Source organism: Dermacentor variabilis, chromosome 3, assembly GCF_050947875.1.
Source record: "Dermacentor variabilis isolate Ectoservices chromosome 3, ASM5094787v1, whole genome shotgun sequence".
In the NCBI taxonomy this organism is placed as follows: Eukaryota; Metazoa; Arthropoda; class Arachnida; order Ixodida; family Ixodidae; genus Dermacentor; species Dermacentor variabilis.
Genome location: NC_134570.1, coordinates 194,204,846 through 194,228,130, shown reverse-complemented (window position 1 = coordinate 194,228,130; position 23,285 = coordinate 194,204,846). Strand labels below are relative to the sequence as shown.

General features: G+C 46.9%; 1 protein-coding gene across 1 annotated transcript; it reads left to right on the top strand.

The window, feature by feature from the left end:
- The first annotated feature begins 3,139 nt into the window (after positions 1-3,139).
- Positions 3,140-12,147, top strand: LOC142574969 (uncharacterized). The gene is made up of 4 exons (XM_075683946.1): positions 3,140-3,283; positions 4,476-4,649; positions 7,530-7,779; positions 9,950-12,147. The coding sequence occupies exons 1-4, from the start codon at positions 3,140-3,142 to the stop codon at positions 12,145-12,147; spliced, it is 2,766 nt and encodes a 921-aa protein (XP_075540061.1).
- Positions 12,148-23,285: the final 11,138 nt, after the last annotated feature.

Genomic DNA, 23,285 nt, shown 5'->3' with positions numbered 1-23,285 from the left:
CATTGAAATGTCCCGCGAATAATGCGGTTCACGTCCGCTTGCTTCGTAAAATAAGCCTCACCGTGTACAGACGTCATGCTTCTGCGCCGCTGATTGGCTCAGTAAGACTACGATTGCGGTGAGGTGACCGAGAAATGGAGCCAGGAGTCACTGACGCACAAGAGTCTGTTTTCGACCAAAGCAAGAATTTGCAACCACTTGCAAGTGGTGCTCGGTCGCGCGCACTCCGCGAGACGCCTGTGAGAACGAGCCTAAGTAGTACACCGTTAATATCATCTATTCTTTGCGCAGCTGCCTAAACATGAATTGTTCCTCCTTATTCCAACTGGAGAATCGGGGACTCCCATTCTCTCCAATTCATCCTGACGTCCTTTTGTGCCCTAGCAATTTGTTCCTAAATTATTCTAAGGCTTCCTTCTTAGCCTCAAACCTTTTTATGCCTTATATGCTAGTACTTGTGGAATGAAAAGATTAGACAACTTTGATTTCCAAAGTAAGAGTAACCTGCCAGTAATAGATTTCTCTGCCTATAATAAACATTCTTGCGTGGGAGCATAATGTTCTCAATCCTGTTACGATCGTATACGACATCATTCTGCCAAATATTCCTCTATGGGGATTCGTTTAAGTGGCAAGCCGCCATGATTTTTGACCAGTCACTGCAAGCTAAGCATGAGGAAGCGGGCCAATCGCAGACGCCGGCACAGCGCTCCTGATCCGCTCGTGCGGTTATCAAGATTCAATGCGCTAGACCACATTTACCAAAACCCTCCCCACTTCTACGTGCACCCCGCCTTTTGTGAGGCAATTAGATAAGGAAAATCTGTTAAGGTAGGCAATGCTATTTACATTAAAAGCATAGTTACCTAGAAACGAGGAAATCGTTTGATTCGTCTGTTCAAGCAATGCTCTGATTCACCACCCGATTCTCCCGCAGTAAGTTGCGTAAATTTACATCAGGACATTGGAATGAAATTAGAATGGAATATTTTACTTTATACCACCCTCTTATTGAAAACTATCATAATCATACAAGTTTCATCTTTGTCGAGGTCCTACTGTTTCTGTAGGCCCTATAACCGTTCGTGGTACCTCTATCTCCATTGGTAGCAACTTGAGCGAGGAGGATACTGCGCTTTTCCCGTTGTCAAGAGCGACATAATAGGACGAAAAAAAAACTAATCCCCTTGCCTTCCCGTGCCCACTTCGTCGACTCAAGTGTAGACAGCCCTACGGGCAGATAGCCGGTCGTTCATCAGATACACGGATTGGGTGCCAACGGAATGGAGGTGAAACCAAGGACGGCAGAGACCTAGGTAGAGTGATGAAATTGGAACATTAGTATTAACAAGTTGGAACAAGCTTTCTCAATTTGGGCATCGCTGGAAGAAGCCTTCCTTCTGCAGTGTGCATCATAAAAAAGACATAGGAGGGTACTGACGAATGGAATATTCTGCAGTTCTGTTCTCCTTAAAAATCAGGGCAGCCGCCGTCAGAACCGCGGTTTGTGTTGACTTGTGTTGATTTATCGGCCTACTCACCATTAGTGTTACACGTGGGTTTGAACGTGGGTGACTTCGAATACATACTTCCGTGGTTGCTGCACATTCATACTAGATTGCCGACAAATACCTGCAGCACTAAATGCTCGAAGAGCTGCTGTCGCTATGCTGTCATGAATTAAGCGTTTCCCTGCGCTCAGTGCGCGCAGGGTGGTAGATCGCACGCTACGTTAGCCACAAACATTTTAATTTTGTTGACAGCAAGCGCTGTAAAAAATAAGTTTGACACCATTGTCAATAAATGAAGTGGTCGCTGCAGTTCTTTAACCTCTGCAGTGCTGTATGGCACTCAAGCGAAATGTGATTTACTGCATTATGGCATTTGGCAAGGAAATGACGGATCATAAGTTTTGTGTGTATCAATACCAATGTAATCAAATATGCTCAAAAAGTATGAAGAAAAATCGAAAGCACAATAATTAGGTGAGTGTGAGGCCCAACATTTGCCTGACAACTTAGGGCTTCTCTCACATGCAAAAAACTGTCTATTAGCATTCATTTCCTCGGACGCAAACACCCTGTAACGTCGGCTACAGGATCTCTATAGGAGATAGCGATGAAAAGATGCTAGTTTTCGCAGTTGACATTCGTGATGAGCATTTGCGACCGCCGGTCACGAATACGAACAAGGCTTCGGGCAGCGCATACATCTTGAAGCAGCAAAAGTTTTAAATTAAATTATGGGTTTCACGTGCCAAAACCACTTTCTGATTATGAGGCACGCCGTCGTGGAGGGCTCCGAAAACTTTGACCACCTGGGGTTCTTTAACGTGCACCAAAATCTAAGCACACGGGTGTTTTCGCCCCCATCGAAATGCGGCCACCGTGGCCGGGATTCGAAACCGCGACCTCGTGCTCAGCAGCCCAACACCATAGCCACTGAGCAACCACGGCGGGTTGAGTCAAAGGGAGGCGTTTCTGTAGGCGACTGCATCCCCGTCTCAGAGGTTTTCCCGCGTGAATTGTACGGGAACAGTTGCTCGTGGCGGTGACGTCACGCCATCGCCAGCAACATGCAGCGCCGGTTTACAACTATACCAGCGTCTTCCTCTGTCGCAATGCGCTCACGGAAATTTATTGCGCCGGACCCACGAAGAAAGTCGATACTGAATGAGTTGACATAAATAGTCGGGGAGGGCGAGGCAAGCGAGTACAAATGAAGACGCATGAATTTAAGCTCTTGCAGTGGAGCGGTCCAGCGAAACAACAACGTGACCTCCAGCTGTGCGAACGCGCGTTCCGTTCCAAGGCTGCTAGCTTTCTTAAGAATTGTAGCAGGTTTCTTGCTGACTATTTATGTTATTTTATTTCAAAATAAAAAAAATATAATAAAAAAGAAGTTGTAGCCAGCCTTGAGCTAATTATTGAATAATCTGCAGCTGTGTCCACTAATGAACTCATTCGTAGACCATTTGTCAGCTTAGGTAGTTCAAGCCACACTCACTCAACAAGTTCAGATGGTGTCACCGGCGATTCTTTGCCACTGCTTTCAAGTGGGTATGTGACTCATGTGATATCTTCCTTATCTGTACAACTTGCTATTTTCAGTGAATGTATGACATTCCGTGCAACCGCCGATGGGTGGTCTCGCACACTTTGAGTCTCAGCGACCTCGGCCACAAATGCAGCTGACTTCACTTGATCCCGATGGGGGCTTGGCGAGCGTCTCGGTGCCGTCGCCCCGAAACGTAGGCGAATGGGCGACGGTCGCCTCGGAGATGGTGACTGCTTTTGACGTTGTGAAAAAGCTATCCGCTGCTGAGCCAGATACTCTTCAATTTCCCTTGGCCTCGGGCGAACTTGAGGACGAGGGGAATTGATTGAGAAACCGCGTAGCCCAAGATGTCGATTGGACGCTCGCGGTAGATGTGACCAGCTTCACACAATGATAGCAGATGGGTTCTCTATACGACACACAGATCATAGTTCCGCGGGCTTGCACGGCAGTCGTCGATCTCCAAACCAGCGTGTGCTGATTGAATCGCAACTGACGGCGTCGTCTGAATTTAGACTGCGAGCCGAGAAACAAGCATGGAGTTTCTCAAGGATTGCGCATGCGTGTGGTGCTGAATATCGGCGAACATGGCCGCTGGTCTCGCAACGTTGGACACAGCGTTGTTCATCAGTGGGTATCGGTGGCTGTGCAGTGCTTGCTGAACCTCATCGCGTATTACACTTGTGACAGAGCCACTCACTGGCTGCCTCACTCCAGAGTACTTCTACATTTCTTCGCGTACGAGAGAGCCAACGATTTCACGAACCCATTCGGTGCTGCTGCTCCCAGAAGTGTCGAACAATTTGGGAGCTGACGGGCCATTCACTTTACAGTCGAAGAGGGCAGACCACCGGTCAAGGACTTTCTCCATAGTCACAGCTTCTGAGAGGAACTAGGCCACAGTCTTTTTGGGGCTCCGCACCGCGCCAGCAAACAGTTGCTTCTTCACACTGTTCATCAGGTGGCGCAGCTTCTTGCCTTACGGCATAGCCAGATCTGCTTGTTCGAAAATTTGAGTCCTATCCTTGGTGTACATCGTGGCGGCCTCATTCGATATCTAAACGTCGATATCTGAACGCCGGATTGTAGTTATAGCTAAGCGCGTTCGCGGCTGTCGGCGTTCCTGTAGCACTCCAGAAAGCAATGTCGGAATTCACGCCAGGATGTCAACAGATTTTATCTGTTTTGGAACCACGTGCGGGCGGTATCATTTAAGCTGAAGTAATGCTCCCGAGTCTTGTGGCATCATCCCAGCTGTTAAACGCAGCGACACGTTCCAACTCACCTAGCCAGTAATCCACCTCCTCATATAAATTTAGGGGGCAACAGCGGGTTCTGAAAGGCACAATAGGTTGGCATAGGAGGTGTCGTAACTTCCGTGGTGACTTGAGACGACGTCATAGCCCCTGTCTCGGCAGGCAGTCCTGGTGCACCTACTGGTAGGCCTGGTGCACCTACTGGTGCACCTACTGGGGCCGTTCACAGGCATAGGATTCGTGTTCCAGTTGCTGGACAGCGTGTTCTGCATGGGTTGCGTCATTGTCATTGTAGCCAACAACTCCACAAGTCTTGTCACGTCGTTGGACGACAAGGTGAACAAGATGACAAGGTGCTTTCGTTTTACTCGGAACCGCTCACTGGGACTCCACTTTTTTGTCTTCTGTGCACGCTTTTCCCAAGAACACTAAGCGGCGATGTACACAGGGTGGCCCAGTTAAATTTAGCAAGAGTTTAAAAATATGCAAAATCCACGCAGTAGGACAGACCAAAAGTAATGTTGTTTGCCGTCGCTTGCAGATAGACAAACTATTTTTTTTATTCCGTCTTATTAGATGAAAATCTGAATTATTCAACATATCGAATATTTTAATCAGATGAAAAGCGTTAATGAGAAAATTGTAGAGCGACATGGAAAACTCACGATACAGCTGGCTGTTCCTGATTACGCACTACATAAAAATGTTTTTAGGAGTGTGAAAAAAGCCCACGAATACACGCAAAGTGCCTCGAGCAACAATTTGCGCGCCAATTTCGCGTGCATTTGCGGGCTTCGTTCATGCTCGGAAAAAAACGTTTATGTAGCACGTATTCAGCAATAGAAAGCAGTATTGGGAGTTTTTCAAATATATATATATATATATATATATATATATATATATATATATATATTAGCACTAATATTGCTTGAACTAAAATTGGACGATCTCGAAATTCGTTCCATGCGATCAAAGCTATTCGTGTATGGTCTTACCGAGGAAGCTAAGGAAAACGAAGGCTCATTCGAGCATAAAGTGCACGAAAACATTCTTATATGTGTCTTCAAAGTGGCAGATGTAACGATTTGAAGGATTTACAGATTCAACAGGCCAGCAGCTAAAATAACCAGACCGGTTATGTTGAAGCTCTTGGACTACCGCAAGAAATCGCAAATCTTATGCAACTGTTATAAGGTGAAGGGGATCAGTTCTTCCGTCAGCGAAGATTTTTCGTTGCGTATAAGCAACATCAGGAAAGAATTATGGAACTATGCGCCAACCAGAAAATAATCTCGGGACAAGGTATCCATGGTCTACGACAAACTGCGTGTCAATGACGACCTCTACCGATACGATGACGAAACAGTTGATGTGGCCCTAATCCAACCACATTCAACTACCTTGAGTAAACAAAACCAGGAAGGCGGAGGGCGCGACGTACTGTCGGCGCCACGTACTTCGTCCAAAATAACTTCCTGCAATATTATTGCGCGTAGCATACTGAAGAAAAGTGACTTCCTTGAAGCATTACTCCTCGGTATCGAACCAGATTTTCTTCCTGTAACTGAGACATGGTCAACAATCAGTATCAGGGAATGAGAAATCACACCACCAAACTACGAAATTTTACGTAAGAACCGATTGACACATCTTAACAGTAAAAACTTAAGCAGTAGCCTAACCCGTTCTAAACTTATTTGCCACCTCCTAAACAAGCTTAATATTGATACCTCTAGATACATCTCCAAAAATAAAACACCGCCATCGCGGTATAAACACACACAAACACTAAATGGGCATTTTTTTCTCGTACCGATTGCTTCAAGAATTCATTGTTTCCTCTAGCAAAAAGAGAGTGCAATAAACTGAGTGAATCGATTAGTAACAGCTCCTCATTAAATACTGCTAATTCAGCGGGAAAACATCGCCTCGCCTTACAGCTATGATGCACTTACTCCGGTTTGTTACCAATCTTGATAGCCTAACACTTTAATCTATAAGTGTTCTTTTTGCATAATGCATTATATGCATGACTGCATCCTGCTTATCATGATCATTAGGTGTTTTATATCACATGTGCGTTCATGGTTATTTTTAATTTGGTTTCTTCTTTTCTCAAATTCTTCTTGGTTATAATATGTTTTACCCATATATTGCATATGTCATAAAGTAATTAATTCTTTTGTTTAGCGAAGGAATAACCTTTGCAATAACACAATCGTGATTATATGACGTATTTATATTCTTTGTTCCCAAATACCTCCATTTGTGCTTGCCGTTACTGCTATAATTCCATGAGGGATTGACAGTTTGTTAAATAAATGAATAAATAAATAAATAAATATTAGTCATAATATTAGAAGCCAACGAACACTGACACCAAGGACAACATGCGTGAAATTACTTGTGCTTAATAAATGAAATAAAAAACGATAAAAAATGGCAATGAAAGTAGAAGAAAATACACTTGCCGGAGCTCGGGAACGATCCCACAACCTTCGCATTTCGCGTGCGATGCTCTATCATTTGAGCTACCAGAAGAAAGGGGGTTAACCGAGAGGTCCGATTTCTACTTGTCATGTTTTAAAAAGCCAACGAACGCTGACACAAAAGACAATATAGGGGATATTATTTGTATATATAGGGGAAATTACTGTTATATATATATATATATATATATATATATATATATATATATATATATATATATATATATATATATATATATATATGGGTGTGTATGTGCGTGTGTGTGTGTTTTTCTTCGTGGGGGTGGTCATCATCGCTGCTGAACCTTTATTTCCCAATAAGGTCCTCATGGACACCCGCCTGTTCGTCAAGGTGTAGAGGGCATCCTCCACGTCGGGACGGGGAGCCGTAGGTTTCCCGCCGCTTCACAGGCCTTCTGAACAGCCCAAAGTTGCTCTTGTAGCTCGCTTCTCCTAAGGGCGTCGTCCCACTCCAGATAGGAGGCCTGCGTAGCACATCTACCACAACATGTCTCGCAAGTTCACATTCGCGACTATATAATGCCAAAAAGCAATGAGGACAAGGAAAGCACAGGCCTAATTACAATTGCTTGAAATTGAAGAAATGAATAGTGAAGAGAAATGAATGGCGGACGAAAATGTGTGCGGCGGGAGATACGTACGTTTGCATTCACCGTGCAAACCAATATTAAATGTAAGCGTGAAGACCTGTTAACTGCGTGTGCAGCTGTTCCCCGTTCTCGCTTTGCACCCTGCAGATATCGACGACAGCGACGACGGCGACGGCAGCGGTGGTGGCGGCGTCCTGGATGACACCCAAGATTTACCGTTTCCGGGCACCATCTATTCCAAGCCAACCGTTACTAAGCCTGTGACATCCCGACCCTCACCACCAGGACCCGCAACCGCTCCTCCTGTGCCCACAGCTGCACCGTCAAAACTAACACCGCCCGTCTCGTCAACCCTGCCACCAACAGGTACGTCGCAAAGGAAGTTCTATCGAGGTGACAGTCCGAACTTCGTGTTCTTGCCGCCTGTGATAAATAACTTGAAATCAAATACCCCACTGCCTTGATTTGCTAGCTCGACCATTCTGCTGCTGAGGCCTTTATTCGTCAACGAACCCGCCTTGATGTTCAGGCTGAACCCACAAGCGCTTATCTAAGTACACTAGCGCTTCCGTATGGAATTTAATGCGCAGAAGGAAATACACGATAGATTTTCAAAGCTCAGATGTTTGGTGCGCTTTGGTGCATTAATTACAGTCAAAGAATGGGTCAGCCATCGAGGTCTAAGTAAGCTTGTGAAGTGGAGCGCAGCCGGATTCAAGCGTTCGGTGTCTCGATTGTGACCCTCCTTTCACTCAGCCGCCTGTGTCACTGGACCATGCACGTGTCCAGAAGGGTGTGCTGGATGGTGCATCAGCGGTTTCAGAACGTTGCATCATATTGTGCAGAGGGGACTAATATTACTGTGCAGCTTGTATTTCATTTTCCAGCAAATAATTACCAGTACACTTGAACGCCTCTTTCCTCTTTTTTCTGAACTCTACTGGGAAGCTGCCTTCCGCAGTATTGACGCGGAGAAACCATACGCTGTATTTATGGGGAAAAATATAGATGCGTATAGCGTGTGCTTTCCCTCAGCAACCAGAGAACAGCCCCGAAGTGCACAAGAACCATGAATTGCATATAAAACAATAAATATAAAGAATGTCAGTTTTGAGCAGTTTAAATTAAATCAAGGGACATAAAGGACCTTGGATAACTTATAACGAGCCGAGAAACAAAACAAATATCTTTCTTTTAGGAATAATTAAGTGAGAGTACTTTGCAAGCTTACGTCACCCGGATGTAGTGCAAGTGCCTTAACTCGTTTGGAAGCGATTAAATACGCTTCTTAATCGATGGCCTCACGAAAACGTATATCGGGATAACTGTAACGAATAAGGTGATCTCTGGCACGCACCTGGCCGAGGCATTTAATGATTTCTTCATATCTGTTGGCAGAATTTCACACGAGACAAATTCTATGAAATTTATGGCTTCGCAAATTTATGAAAGCGCATTTCTGTTTCCACAGACGGCAGAAGATATTGTTGCAGGATTTGTTTGAAATTAGTCTTTCTAGTGATTTGTATGGTTTAAAAATACGGAATATTAATATTTCTCAAATATGATAGCGTCCCTATCTTGGAGCACATTAATAACGAAATATTTACAAGGCACTTTTCCTCACCTTCTCCACGTCACTAAATTGGCGAAAAAGACATGTCAAATAACAGGCCAGATTCAATTCTTGCTCTATCTTCTAAAATAATTTTTTTTAAATATTCCACAAGCGAATCATGTCGTCTATTACTAAACATTATATTATGACGGGTCACTTTGATTTTTCAAAAAGACGCTTAACAGTAAGTGCTCTTCTCTTGTAAAATGAATTTATTCTTGCTGCTTCCGAAAGTGGACAGGGGACGTATTCTCGAGCGATCGCTTTCGGCGATACTATCACCTTCGCGTGACGTAGTGTTCAAGCAGCCAATCAGCGTGCGCCTGACGGCTGAGGCGATATAATCCCTGAAAGTGATCGTCCTATAAAAACGTCCGCTGTAGGCGTTCGGAATTTTAGTTGACGTCTCCATGGCCTTTGATACAATTGGGCACATTACATTACGAAAGAAGCTGGAACATTGTGGATTCTGGAGAGTTTTTCTTCATCTTATACACACATACCTTCCTTATTGACTAGACAGCGTTGCAATGAATGACTGAAGGTCTCCCCTGTTGTGTCCGTGATTAGTTCGGGTTTTGGTCCTCGGATGCGGACGGGTGCAGCCGCATAGTGGCAGTATCCGGAACTACATGCGAACATTTACCACTGTGCCGATGGGTGGAGCAACATCCCTGGCAAGCCCTGGTGTGGGACAATCACGTGGACAGTGTGTTCGCGCCAAGTGATGTAGTGTGGTCGCCATCTCTACGACAAGGCTGCGTTTTTTATGTGTACTATGTGAGGAATAAAGTAATTCGCAGTACATAACATTGGCGACGAGGCGATTAACCCGTGGCAGGGAAGCCCCGAGGGCATCGTGGAGCACCCAGTGAATCATGGCTGAGCGCCAGCATGATTTTTCTGCACGTTTTAAAGAGTTTACTGGCTCCAACTGGGCATCGTGGTTCGGCCGGCTACAGTTTTTCTTCGAGGCCAACGATGTGACTCACCCTGTCAAGCAACGAACACACTTGCTTACACTGTGCGGTGCTCAAATTTACGACGTGGTTTGCGCGCTGCTTCAACCGAAGACGCCCGACCAAGTGAACTATGCCGAGATCGTGGCCGCACTTCAGGCACACTACGACCCTCGACCGTCCGAAGTCTACAGTCGTGCGATGTTCCAAAGGCGAGATCAGTTGCCAGGCGAGTCGGTAAACGATTACGTTGCCGCTCTACGCAAGTTGGCTACGAGCTGCAATTTCGGCACGCTGCCGACTGCAACAACAGCTACGGCGACGCCAGCTGGGGGAACGGCATCACCAACACAGCAGGGAGCTACGGGCTGCAATCCAACGCTTCTGCCATTAGATGTGATGTTGCGCGATCGCTTCGTGTGTGGTCTCCGCGACCAGAATCTTCAACAGCGACTGTTTGCAGAGAAGGATCTGACCTTATGCAAGGCTTATGATTTCGCTATTCGAGCGGAAAGCGCCGTCCAGCAGCAACGACAGATAAAAGCTGATCATGCGGAAGTCAACAAGGCGGCCACGCGCGCCGGCTACAGCGCTTCGACGTCCAAGACGCATTCTCACCAAGGGCAACGCTGCTGGCGTTGCGACGGTTCGCACAGTCCCAAGACGTGTAAGTTCAGCACAACTATTTGCAATTACTGCCGAAAACAAGGGCACATTGCCAAGGCTTGTATTTCCAGGAAGAAGGCTGAGAAAAAGACGTACCAGCGTAGCATCTCCTTAGAAACTTCACGGACTGCGGAAGTGACTAACGAAACCAAACATGAGGTTTCAACGTTGCATGACCTCTGTGCAGTGGCAGACGGATTCAGCACCCCGAAGTTTACTCTGACGCTTACAGTGCACGGCAAACCTGTGAATTTTGAGGTCGACTCTGGTGCAGCGTGTACCATGGTTAGCAGAGACACATTTCAAACCGTATGGCATGCACACCCACTCTCTCTGAGGCAGGACGACATACATCTGTGCACCTGGTCAGGTCAGCAACTGCAGGTTGTCGGAACGGCAACAGTAATGGTTCGTCACAAAAACACAGCTTGCAAGCTAGCACTTCTCGTTGTCGAGGGCACTGGATGTAGCTTGTTGGGACGCAATTGGTTTGACAAGCTGGGCATCGAGCTTCACGGCATTCACCAGACAACGGAGGAAGGCCGTTTGACCGAGTTGCTACAGAAGCATGAAGACATTTTTCGTGAAGACACCACAGGACACACCGGTGCGCCAGTGAATCTGGAACTGAAGGAGGGGGCAAGCCCCAAGTTTTTGAAGGCACGGCATCTGCCCTTTGCCATGCGCGCATCAACAGAGGCACAGATTGACAAGTACGTAGAAGACGGTATATGGGAGCCGGTCCAACACTCGGACTGGGCTACACCGCTAGTATGGGTGCGGAAAAAAGATGGAAGCTTGCGCGCCTGCGGTGACTACCGCTGTACAGTGAATGAAGCTGCGAAAAAGGCTTCATACCCCCTGCCCACAACAGAGGAAGTGTTTAGCACTTTGAAAGGTGGCCGTGTTTTCAGCAACTTGGACTTGGCTCACGCTTACACTCAACTTCACGTGACTCCAGCGACAGCACAGATTCTCACAGTAAACACTACAAAAGGGCTGTACAAGGTAAACAGGCTTCCTTTTGGTGTTTCAGCAGCCCCAGCAATTTTCCAGCGGTTTATGGAGGCCACTTTGAGCGGCTTGCCGGGAGTTTGTGTTTACCTGGACGATATCATCGTGAGTGGAGCAACCGCAAAAGAGCATAAGGAACGCCTAGCGTCAGTTCTCCAGCGGCTGGCTCAGGCAAACCTACGATTGTGCAAATCCAAGTGTCAGTTTGGTGTGGCGGAGGTTAAATTCCTGGGTCACAAGATTGATGCAGCAGTGATTCGCACATCTGAGGAAAAAGTGGAAGCTATCGTGAAGGCGCCAGCGCCCACAAGTAAGCAGACACTGCAGTCATATTTAGGCATGTTGGCCTTCCATGATCGCTTTCTGGAGCGCCGTGCTACAGTGGCAGCAACCCTGTATGAACTTCTGGCTAAGGACAAGACATGGAAATGGGAGCAAAGGCATCAAAGGGCGTTTGATGAGCTCAAACAGTGCTAGTTGTCGAGGACTGTCCTGTCAAACTATGACGAAAACAAACCCCTCTAGATTTCATGTGATGCTTCACCTTATGGTGTAGGTGCAGTGCTTGCTCAGCTGGACAGCCAAGGCAGAGAGGCACCGATTGCGTTTGCATCCCGAACACTGGTTGCTGCTGAACGTAACTATGCACAACTTGACCGTGAAGGTCTTGCTGTAGTCTGCAGCCACACACTTTCACAAGTACATTGTGGGTCGAGAAGTCACGTTCGTGACTGACCACCAGCCGTTACTGGGGATTCTTGGACCACGGAAGCCGCTAACAGAAATGCTTTCGCCCCGAATGAAAAGGTGGTGCCTTAAACTGTCAGCATACAACTACAACCTCCAGTATCGTGCCGGTAGTCATCAACAGAATGCAGATGCGCTGAGTAGACTGCCTCTGCCAGACCGCATTGAAGAGCCTAACCCACGTGGAGACGTGCTCATGTTCGAGGCGTTACCACGACCGCCGTTGACAGCCGAGGTTCTGGCCACACTAACGCAATAGGATCCAATTCTAGCAGAGGTCTTTTCAGCAGTACAGAATGGCACCGTGCAGCGTCTGCAGCGAGACAGTTTCACCCCATACAGCAGAAGAGCCACCGAACTTGCTATCCATCGAGGATGCATCAGCTGGGGCTCAAGAATTGTCATGCCGGCAGGAGCACGAGAACAGGCCATTTCATTAGTTCACGCAGGCCATCGTGGAATTGTAGGCATGAAAGCTTGTGCGCGTAGTTATCTTTGGTGGCCTGGCTTGGACGCCGAGATCGAAGCAACTGTCAAGTCATGCGACCAGTGCCAGCGCACCCAGAGCGATCCAAAAAAGGCTCCAGTTCAAATTGGACGCAGCCAACGACACCATGGCACACATTGCACGTGGACTTTGCAGGTCCAGTGGAAGGACATACCTTTTTGGTTGTTGTCGACGCTTTCACCAAGTGGGTAGAGGTGCGACCGGTGAACAGCCCGACATCAACAGCAGTCATTAGTGTGCTGCGCTCTTTTTTTGCCACATTTGGCATACCACGCAAGGTTGTGTCGGACAATGGGGCTGCATTTGTGTCTTCCGAGATGCAAGACTTCTACCAGAGAAATGGCATTCGAAGCGTAACGTCAGCCCCTTACCATCCTGCTACAAACGGGCAAGCAGAACGTTATGTTGGAGAACTGAAGAGGGCACTGGCCAGAGAATCATCCGGTTCGCTCAGTGTTCGCTTGTCACGTTTCCTGTTTCGGCAGCATACCACTGTACATCAGTCAACTGGGCTAACACCAGCTAAAGCAATGTTCGGGCGGGAGCTGCCAAACCACTTGGACCTCATCATTGCACCGGAAGGACAGGAGGCTGCACAACCTGACCTACCCAAGAGTCGTCAACCCAAGCAAGGAGAAGCCGTATGGGTAAAACGATTCGGCAAGGGGCCAGACTGGGCAGAAGGAACCCTGGTTAAAAGGATGAGCCACAGATCCTGGCTTGTGAAATGCGCAGGAAGAATTGTTAGACGCCATCTAAACCAGCTCGGGAAGCGCACCAGCGAAGTGAAGCTGGAAAGACAAGCCTCAGCAACGCTCACGTGGGGCATGGACAGTCATTCAGCGGAAAGCACACCAGCTATGCCATCTTCACGTCCACTCGAATCCGAATCGAGCATACCGAAACGACCAGCACGGATCAGACGGCAGCCAACTTGGTACAAGGCATCCTTCAAAGGGGGGCGAAGTGTTGTGTCCGTGATTAGTTCGGGTTTGGGTCCTCGGATGCGGATGGGTGCAGCCGCATAGTGGCAGTGTCCGGAACTACATGCGAACATTCCCCACTGTGCCGATGGGTGGAGCCACATCCCTGGCAAGCCCTGGTGTGGGACGATCACGTGGACAGTGTGTTCGCGCCAAGTGATGTAGTGTGGTCGCCATATCCACGACAAGGCTACGTTCTTTATTATGTGTACTATGTGAGGAATAAAGTAATTCCCAGTACATAACATCCCCTCGAACTAAGGACAGGTGGCATGTTTCAACATATCATCATCGGACCGCTACGTTATAACATTTACGTAAACGACATTGTAAATGTAGATGAAGCTACGGAATTTGTTCTTTGTGCAGGCCACACTAGCTCATCATTTGCAAACAACAATCTATCTGAAATCATATGCAAAGTAAACAACTTACTCGCGTCCCTGAATACATAAAGCACAAATAATTATTTAACAGTAAATGTCTCGAAACAAAATCCATACTTTCCCATCCGAAGCAAAAACCTGTTACGCTAGACATAGCCTCCCAGCTGCATTATCCACCATTGATGCCTGTAGTAAGAAGCCTCGGTCTTCCCTTTCAATAAAACATGCTGAGTAATGCACAGGCCGAACATATTAACTCTAAGCTCCCGCGGACCGTTGGCGTTTTATAGCGCACATGGTTTTTTTTGCAGCTATGTGTGAAACTCCTGCTATTTCATTCCCTTGTCAACACTCAGATACTGCGATCTTGTGCGCGGTACCACGAGAGTTTCTCACCTATCTAAAATACATAGCCTAAAAGACAGCTGCACAAATAATTGCACACGTACCACGTCACTGAAAGACTAAACACATTTTCACGCCGCTACATGCGGAGCCACTACTTGGCATGTGTAATTAGCTCTTATGTGAAAGTTATCACACTTTTTGAAAATTGAGGAGCCGCAGGGGCGTCTGAGTTAGCCTGCGTTTGGTGTTTTGCGACACCACGGAACCGAGCACATGAGGTTTGCACCCTTCGGCGCCTCGCCGTGCACCGCTTAGTCGTTTCTGTCGAAATGGCGATCCTGTGGGTTGAGCCGATGCCGGTTGTTCGGAGCTTTAAGGCGCCTCGGCGTATACGGCGTATAACAATAATAACACAACAATAACAATACAACACAGCAATAATCTTCATCTGCCTTGATTTCCTTTCCTTTCTTGAAATGCCTGCGCTCGCTAAATTTTCTGTTTAGAATGCTAAGTGCGCTCATAACACGCACACAGTGCTGTTCGGGCCTTCGAAGTACCGGGCACGCAGTGTTAAAGGAAGGAAATGCGGATAAGACAGACGACGATTATTGTTGTGGGACAAGATACAACTGAAGGGATGCAATTTTACCTATGTAGGCAAAACACCTCTTTTGCCTCTGCTTCACAAAGATGACGCCTTCAGACTGACCCACGTTGAGGAAATCGGCAGTCGACTTTTCTTATCCCGCTCTCCACGCTCTTTCTCTCTCTCTTGCACTGTTTTTTTTCTTGTCATCTATCCTTTTGTGGCTAACGAGTCTTGGTTATGCTGTATTTGGTCATAGCAGCGATGTACACTTGGTGTTGGCAGGGCTTCCCTTGCAGGAACTTCTGCCGCGTTCCCACGTTGGAAGCGTTGGTAGGGGGTTGGCACGCTGCCGAAAAGGCCAGCTCTACTTATGCACAGCCCTTTCTGCAAACTTCCCCGATTGCCTTCGGAAACAAAGGCGCACCGTATATATGTCACAGTTTTTTCGACACCAAATACAGAAAATTTCACGGTGCCACATCCTTCATTTTGAAAAACCAGAGAAACACGTAGGAAGAATTTCACCTTTTTATGCTTCGAACCGTCTGGCAGAAGCTTTCCGTCGAGTTTATATACTATTGATAATGACAAGGGGTCATTGGCTTTTGCAGCTCCGTGATTAAAAAGCACATTAAAAAATTAACTACAGCAATTTTGAGAATTGTCTACTAAAGCGTAAGCATTGTTTGACTCGGCAGTAGCGTCGTATTTGCATAATGTTGCCTACTTGCCTTCCGTAGCTTATAGACGTCTACCCATGGCCAAAAGGTTTATAACTGCTCGAACAAACGATCACTGAGAGGGCACACAAACACAGGCGCAGGCGTGCAACTAATCTTTATTCCACAAAGACCACATATAGGTACATCCCAGAAATACATCACTACGCGTGCGCGGGAAAAGCATAATCACCAAAAATACTTTCTGTTCACGCAACACGCAACCTAACTACGTTCATCAATAAACGAGATCGCATTGTTGTACAGATAAACTCAGGTGTCGTTGACACAACCATCTCCCTTCTTTCTTATATGATATGCCTTGTCTAACCCTCGCTCGGCTCTCTCGACGCTGGCACAATATCTTCACTATTTTCAGGATCTGCTTACACGGGCGTGCCAAGCAGGGGGTAGGAAGGTGCTCAGTCGCTTTATTTCTAACGGACAATCCATGCTCAAGCAACTGCACATTCACACATCTTCCTGTTTGGCCTACGTAGACTTTGCCATGTGATAGAGGACTCTTATAGACTACCAAAACGCTGTAATCTACGTAAGAATCGGTGTGCTTTGTTCCGCACCATTGGCGCTATTCATGATTCTTAATGCGCAAGCATAATGCAGGAAGCTTTGGAGGAGCCAAAAACGCCCCATCAACTCCATGTCGTTTCACAACAATTTTTTTAAATTGCTGGAAGTCTTGTGAACATAAAGCACAACTTTACTTCTTTTTTTTATTTTTGCGTTCCCTCGCAGCTTCATTAATATTGTTTTCCCTTTTATTCTTCTTAAGCATGGCATCCGCTACTGCTAAAATGACTGACTGCGGGGAACCAGCTTCTTCTAACTTTGCAATCCAGTTGTCAATGTTTTCCTGTATTTTATGTTGCGTGACTTCTTTAAGGCTACCCGCCGTGGTTGCTCATTGCCTATGGTGTTACGCTGCTGAGCACGAGGACGCGCGATCGAATCCCCGCCACGGCGGCCGCGTTTCGATGGGGGCGAAATGCGAATACACCCGTGTACTTAGATTTAGGTGCGCGTTGAAGAACCCCAGGTGGTCGAAATTTCCTGAGTCCTCCACTACGGCATGCCTCATAATCAGAAAGTGTAGTTTTGGCATGGAAAACCCCATAATTTATGTATTTTTTCTTTAAGGCTGACTTGATACACAAGGTGGCCATAGCCATGGCCCTTCGGAAACCATGGAAGAGCCATGACCGATGGCCCTTGTAGTGGAAACGAATGCTTGGCCTTTAGTCGACAATTAATAGAATTTCTCGGCGCATCCAACGCCTCCAAGGCAATTTTGCCAACTACCCGGAAAGCCAGGCACGAGTGCGCCTCGAAGGAGCAGAGCTGTCGAAAGCAAACGCCAGCTACCCAAGTAGCGCGTGAGGCCTTACGTGAAGGGCGAGTGCGTCGCCCCGATGCCATGTCACCCTCGCTCTCAGTCACGCAAGCCTGTATTACTCGCGCATTCCTTGTCCACAGAAGCTCTCACCTGCCTTATGACTTCGCCTCAGTAAGGTTCAGTGAAAACGCGCCAAGCGGCTCAACACGCTCGCTTGCCCGCGAGGTATTCATGACTCGAAGGACCCTCAGCAGCGTTGAATTGAACTTTGGGCCATACCAATATTTCAAGTTGGCCTACCCAAAAATTTAGGTTGGCCTACTCCCAATATCGGCCCTCCCTCAAAGTTTAGTTGGCCCGCCCCCCGATTTCATATTGGCCCACCGTCAAATTCAAAGTTTGCCCGCCCACAGATTTCAACTTGGCCCATCTACAAATTCCAAGTCGGCTCACTCTCAAATCTAGGTTATCTCACCCCCAAATTTCAAGCTTGCCCATCCCCAAACATCAAAATGACCAACCCCCAAATTTAAGTTGGCCTACCCCGAAAGGTAATTTGGCCTACCCCCCAATTTCAAGTTGGTTCACCTCCAAATTTTCGTGCGACTGCTCGCGCGTTCTTTGTCGTCTTCTTCCACAGCTGGCTAGCTCTTTGTTCAAAGCGATCTTCTTACAGGAAAGAAGGGCGGACGAACACTTTTATCGTTCGGTAACCATCTCAATGCTTATGCATATAAAAGTCGCAGTTTATTTTTTCCGAAAGGTGTAGCATCGAATGCAATAGAATATTCGTAGACAGCTGCAAAGTGTAAAGGTAATAGTTTTATTGTCCGTAAAAACATGTGAACATTGGCATAATAACTAAATAAGCATGGTTTCAGCGTACACTGGCAAACATGAACACATCAAACTCAATGACCGCGGGCACTCGCTCAAATACGCTGGCGGGAGGAAGCGCTGGGACAGCATCGAGCGAAGTGACCTTCGTGCTGGCTGTCTATCGCTTTACTGCAAACTTAGCGGCGAGAACACAGCACGCACGAAGGTATGAATCGTCGGTGCACCTAATCTCTGTCCCCAATGCAGATCGCGTTCAAAATCTGGCCCGCTTGGCTGCGCATACGCACTCGCTGCCAGAGTACAACGACGGCCCCATTCCTCCCTTCCTCCCCTCCAACCGGTGCGTAAGCACGTAGACGTAGCACACATAGAGTCCCGGCTTTACTCCTTAGCGTGCGTCAGACTGAGCTGCGATCATTGGCTCTCCTCACTCACTTTCTCTCGTACATACACCATATGGTGCGCGGCGACGGTGTTATAACATTTAGACTTTATACGGAACATTACGGCGACGCCGACAGCGACGAGGCGGGGGAATGCGCCTGAAATGTCCATATAATTGCCATCGCAATAAAACTACCCAATCTAGTGTGATTTGGAGATGTTCCATTAACAGTAACTCGCACCATACCATGAATACCACCCGCGGCGTCATCTCAGATTCTGATGTTTGGGCTGAGTGAGGCTGAAATTCTAAAGAGCTCGACTGATTAAAGCGTCATCGACGTTAAACGAGTTCAAATAAAGCGCGACGGAAAAGAAATCCATAACATGCACCTATTACTTCCTTTTTGCTCAAGTGTTCTACCCGAGTGCAGCGATGTCGGGTAGGCCACGATTCGTGTTGGGCCATGCGTGCCACGTTCCTCCAAACGTTTTAAGCGCCAAAGATTGGGCCATAGTTCACATAACTTTCAAGGCCAGCTGCCTTGCGCCAAGTATAGCACCAATAAACATTCTTCCGGCATGCACATGAAGAGTCCACGCTGTGTCAACGTTGATCGGTAGCATGCAGCATACTCGCGGTCGTGCCCAGCATAGAAGAAGAAGAAAGAAATTGTAACAATGAAAGAAAATATCTGATTCAAGTAAGCACGCAGGCGGATATCATGCCTGTCAATGAACAGCTGTGGCGCGGAAGAGGGCAGCACCACTACTGTTTCCGGCGGTTGTGCGGCCCACACGCAGTGATCCAGCGGCGACGCGATCCGCTCCCTTGGCGCCTGCAGCCATAGCTGCTCCTCTAGAAGAGGCCATCAACTCTGGGATAATGACCTCGAAGGCCTAGCACTCTAGATGAGGCCCTTACCTCAGTCTACCTGCTTGCAAGAACGCGAGTGTAGCGCCTTTCAAGAGGTGATGGACAACCCAACAAGACGGCGAAGCCAGTGCCTATGGAGCAGCGAGATTCTTGGGATCGTTCAAACTGAAAAAAACATCTACATCAGAGGACACCAAAGGGGCTGTTTAAGTTACTTTTCTTATATTAGACACACAGCACAAACATCTTCTGCAATATAGGTACACAGATACTACAGTGGAAGTTCGGAGGACTTCTTCGTAACCTCAACAACATAACAGAACTCATACATAAATTTAATCCAAAGGTACTGTGTGTCCAAGAAACACACCTAAAGCCTGCACAGTGAAAATTTGTCACGCAATATGGCATTTTCGTAAAGGTTTGTCGAAGAAACATACCTAAAATGTGCACAGTAGAACTTTGTCACGCAGTTTGCCATTTTTCGTAAAGACTGTGACAACGCTTCTGGCTGGTCCGGAGGCGTAGCTATAGCTGAGAATAGGACTTTTGCCCTTCAGACGCTTGTATGTGTGCTTCAGGCTGTATATGTGCAAGGAATTTACATACCGCCCAATCATGAGCTCATTAAACGTAATTTTACAGCTTCATTGACAAGCTCTCAGAACCTTGCCTCATCATCATCATCAGCAGCAGCAGCAGCAGCAGAAGCAGCAGCCTGGTTACGCCAACTGCAGGGCAAAGGCCTCTCCCATATTTCTCCAAGAACCCCGGTCATGTACTAATTGGGGCCATGTCGTCCCTGCGAACTTCTTAATCTCATCCGCCCACCTAACTTTCTGCCGCCCCCTGCTACACTTCCCTTCCCTTGGAATCCAGTCCGTAACCCTTAATGACCATCGGTTATCTTCCCTCCTGATTACATGTCCTGCCCATGCCCATTGCTTTTTCTTGATTTCAACTAAGATGTCATTAATTCGCGTTTGTTCCCTCACCCAACCTGCTCTTTTCTTATCCCTTAACGTTACACCCATCATTCTTCTTACCATAGCTCGTTGCGTCGTTCTCAATTTAACTAGATCCCTTTTCGTAAGCCTCCAGGTTTCTGCCCCGTAGGTGAGTACTGGTAAGATACAGCTATTATACACTTTTCTCTTAAGGGATAATGGCAACCTGCTGTTCATGAGCTGAGAATGCCTGCCAAACGCACCCCAGCCCGTTCTTATTCTTCTGATTATTTCCGACTCATGATCCGCATCCGCCGTCACTCCCTGCCCTAAGTAGATGTATTCCCTTACCACTTCCAGTTCCTCGCTACCTATTGTAAGTCGCTGTTCTCTTCCCAGACTGTTAAACATTACTTCAGTTTTCTGCAGATTAATTATTAGACCCACTCTTCTGCTTTGCCTCTCCAGGTCAGTGAGCATGCAATCACTTTGCAATCTCTTCGGCAGTCACTTTGAAAATTATGGCCTTCTCTTCGTTCTTCTCTCCTTTTATCTCATTATTCATACGGCCCTTGGTCACCATCTTTTTGCATAGATCGCACGACATCACCTATTATATTACATCACCCCGCACCCCGATTCGCCCTGAAAGAACTCTTCCGTGATCTCCTCTAACACATTCTTCATTCCCTGAATGCCTGACATCGCATTGTTATGCCCTATCTTCAGTACTGTGCCCTTAATTTCTTCTGGGACTACCAATTGTTGTACTTCCCTACCTAAATTAAACACGCACCTTCGGTGCAATAGGTTGTTCCTTTATACAAATTCTACTATTGCGTGAATCTTTTTTGTTGTCAGTATTTCTCATATCTTCCGTTCAGACGTCTGTGTAGACTTGTCTTTTTCCTGTAATTCTTTGAACTGTGCTGCTGTTATATTTAATCGATGAATTGTTGTAATCTGCAGTGCTGTCAACGTTTTGGTGCCGTTAGTTCCTGCTCGTGTTTGTACCACAGCAGCGACGTCTGTCTCTGGCTCCCATTGTTTCTCAGCTTCTGTGTGTTCCTTCTCTTCCGCGTCCGTTCCTGTCCCCTTCGAACTCGGGTCAGGGTCGTTTGCCTTCCTCACCCCAGGTACATTTCCTAGAATCAAATCGTAAAGAAGGTCCTCCACTCATCTTGCCGTAATTATCCCTGTGTAAAATGGTGTCGATACATTGATTCGGGTCTTTGGCAGGTATTTAACGGACATATCTACAAAGGTGACGAGTTCAACTCGGCCGTCATGCTTTCTGCTGAAACTAAACTCCTTCTTACTTGGACTGTGTTTACTCCTGTGTCTCTTAATAATGTAACTTTGCGTCCTTGTACCTGGCCTTCCACTAGGGGAATGTCCTTTTTGTTCATTGTATCGTGACCTCATTACACATGCGGTCTATTCCGTTGATCATCCTGCATTCGTCTACCCTGTGAGTCTGTGACCCCCCTTATGGCACAACGGACACGTCACCTGTGGTTCCTGTCGACTATTTCTAACACGGCAGTTCACCACTAAATGAACCAACCGGTTACATAGGAAACATCTCTGCCGTACTTTTTCTCTGTTAGTCTGAACCTGGCTCCTCACTTCTCGTGTTGTTGCTGTAGGCGCATCTACATCACGTATCCCAAATTTCTGAATCCCTCCGCTTCTAAAACATATCTGCTTGTTCTGGCATCTTCTCCGCAGTTTGTAGTTTTCTCACTTCAGGAAATATTGCCAATCTCTTGCTACACCTGGTAATTGTTCACCCACAATTCTGTCGCGAACTCTTTCGTATGTTTTTTTTTTCATTTTGGACAGCTATATCCACCTCGCGAATTACTCTTTGAGACAGCACACGAACTGCCTTCCTGTTTCTGAATCTTGAGGATTGCAGGAATTGAACTTCTCACGATAAGCGCCTCAGGTCAGCCTGAATCTGTGTAATAAAGGTGTGCAATAAGGGGCCTCCTTCAAGCCTCACGATTCCTCCGCTGGCGTTCGATCAAACACGATCAACGCCTCACCAACTTAAGACAGGCTCAGGGCGCTGACTCACTTGCCCTTCTGCCAACCTAGCCCGACCGCATTTCTCTCAAATGGATGCCAATACGCATCCAGGTCATATAGTCGTTCATCGAAGCGCACCATTAGTTTCCTATATAGGACAAACCTGAATTTGTGTAGAAGAGGGTAAGTCGGATGGCACCAACGTCGGTCTATTAATGTCATCGCGGGTACAAGCATTAACATCAGCTAGCCGTCAACTTCAACTCCAGGATTTCCTTTTCCCGTTCGCACTGTTCGCGCACTCTCTCGTGATATTTATCTTGCTCCTGCTGAGCATACTCAAAAACGCTATCATCACCTCTTTTGATAAGTTTAAGTCTTTAGCTACAACTGCGAAACGTTCATAGTCCATCTATGCAACTCCCGATAATCGATGACACGGCTGATGAAATCTTGGCAGGCTCGCCAAATGCTGTCACCAATCTCGGGGGCGTGCGTTCCTGAGATAGAAATGTTGTACGTAGAGCGGCACCACAGGCATTATTTAATCATCACGAGAGCTCTACAGAAGAAAACAAAACTAACAATCGATAACCATGAACATACGTGAAAACCTTACAAGATACAAACACAAAGCTGACAATCAATCGTAGAGTTCTTGTCAACACGTAAATTCTCGTCCTCGCAGATCACAGCAGTCTGACCACCTTAGCGTGTCTGGCTGCGTCGCTACGGGAATGAAATGTTCTTACTTTCTGTCAAAGGCTTGTGTTTCCTCAAAGTCCGAGCTTGGTGGCATCTTATCCGTGGTCGGTACTCTTGACGGTCCTGTAGATGCCGTTGCATGTATATCAACTGGCAATCCGTATACGATGCCTATGTCCCAGTCGTCGTCT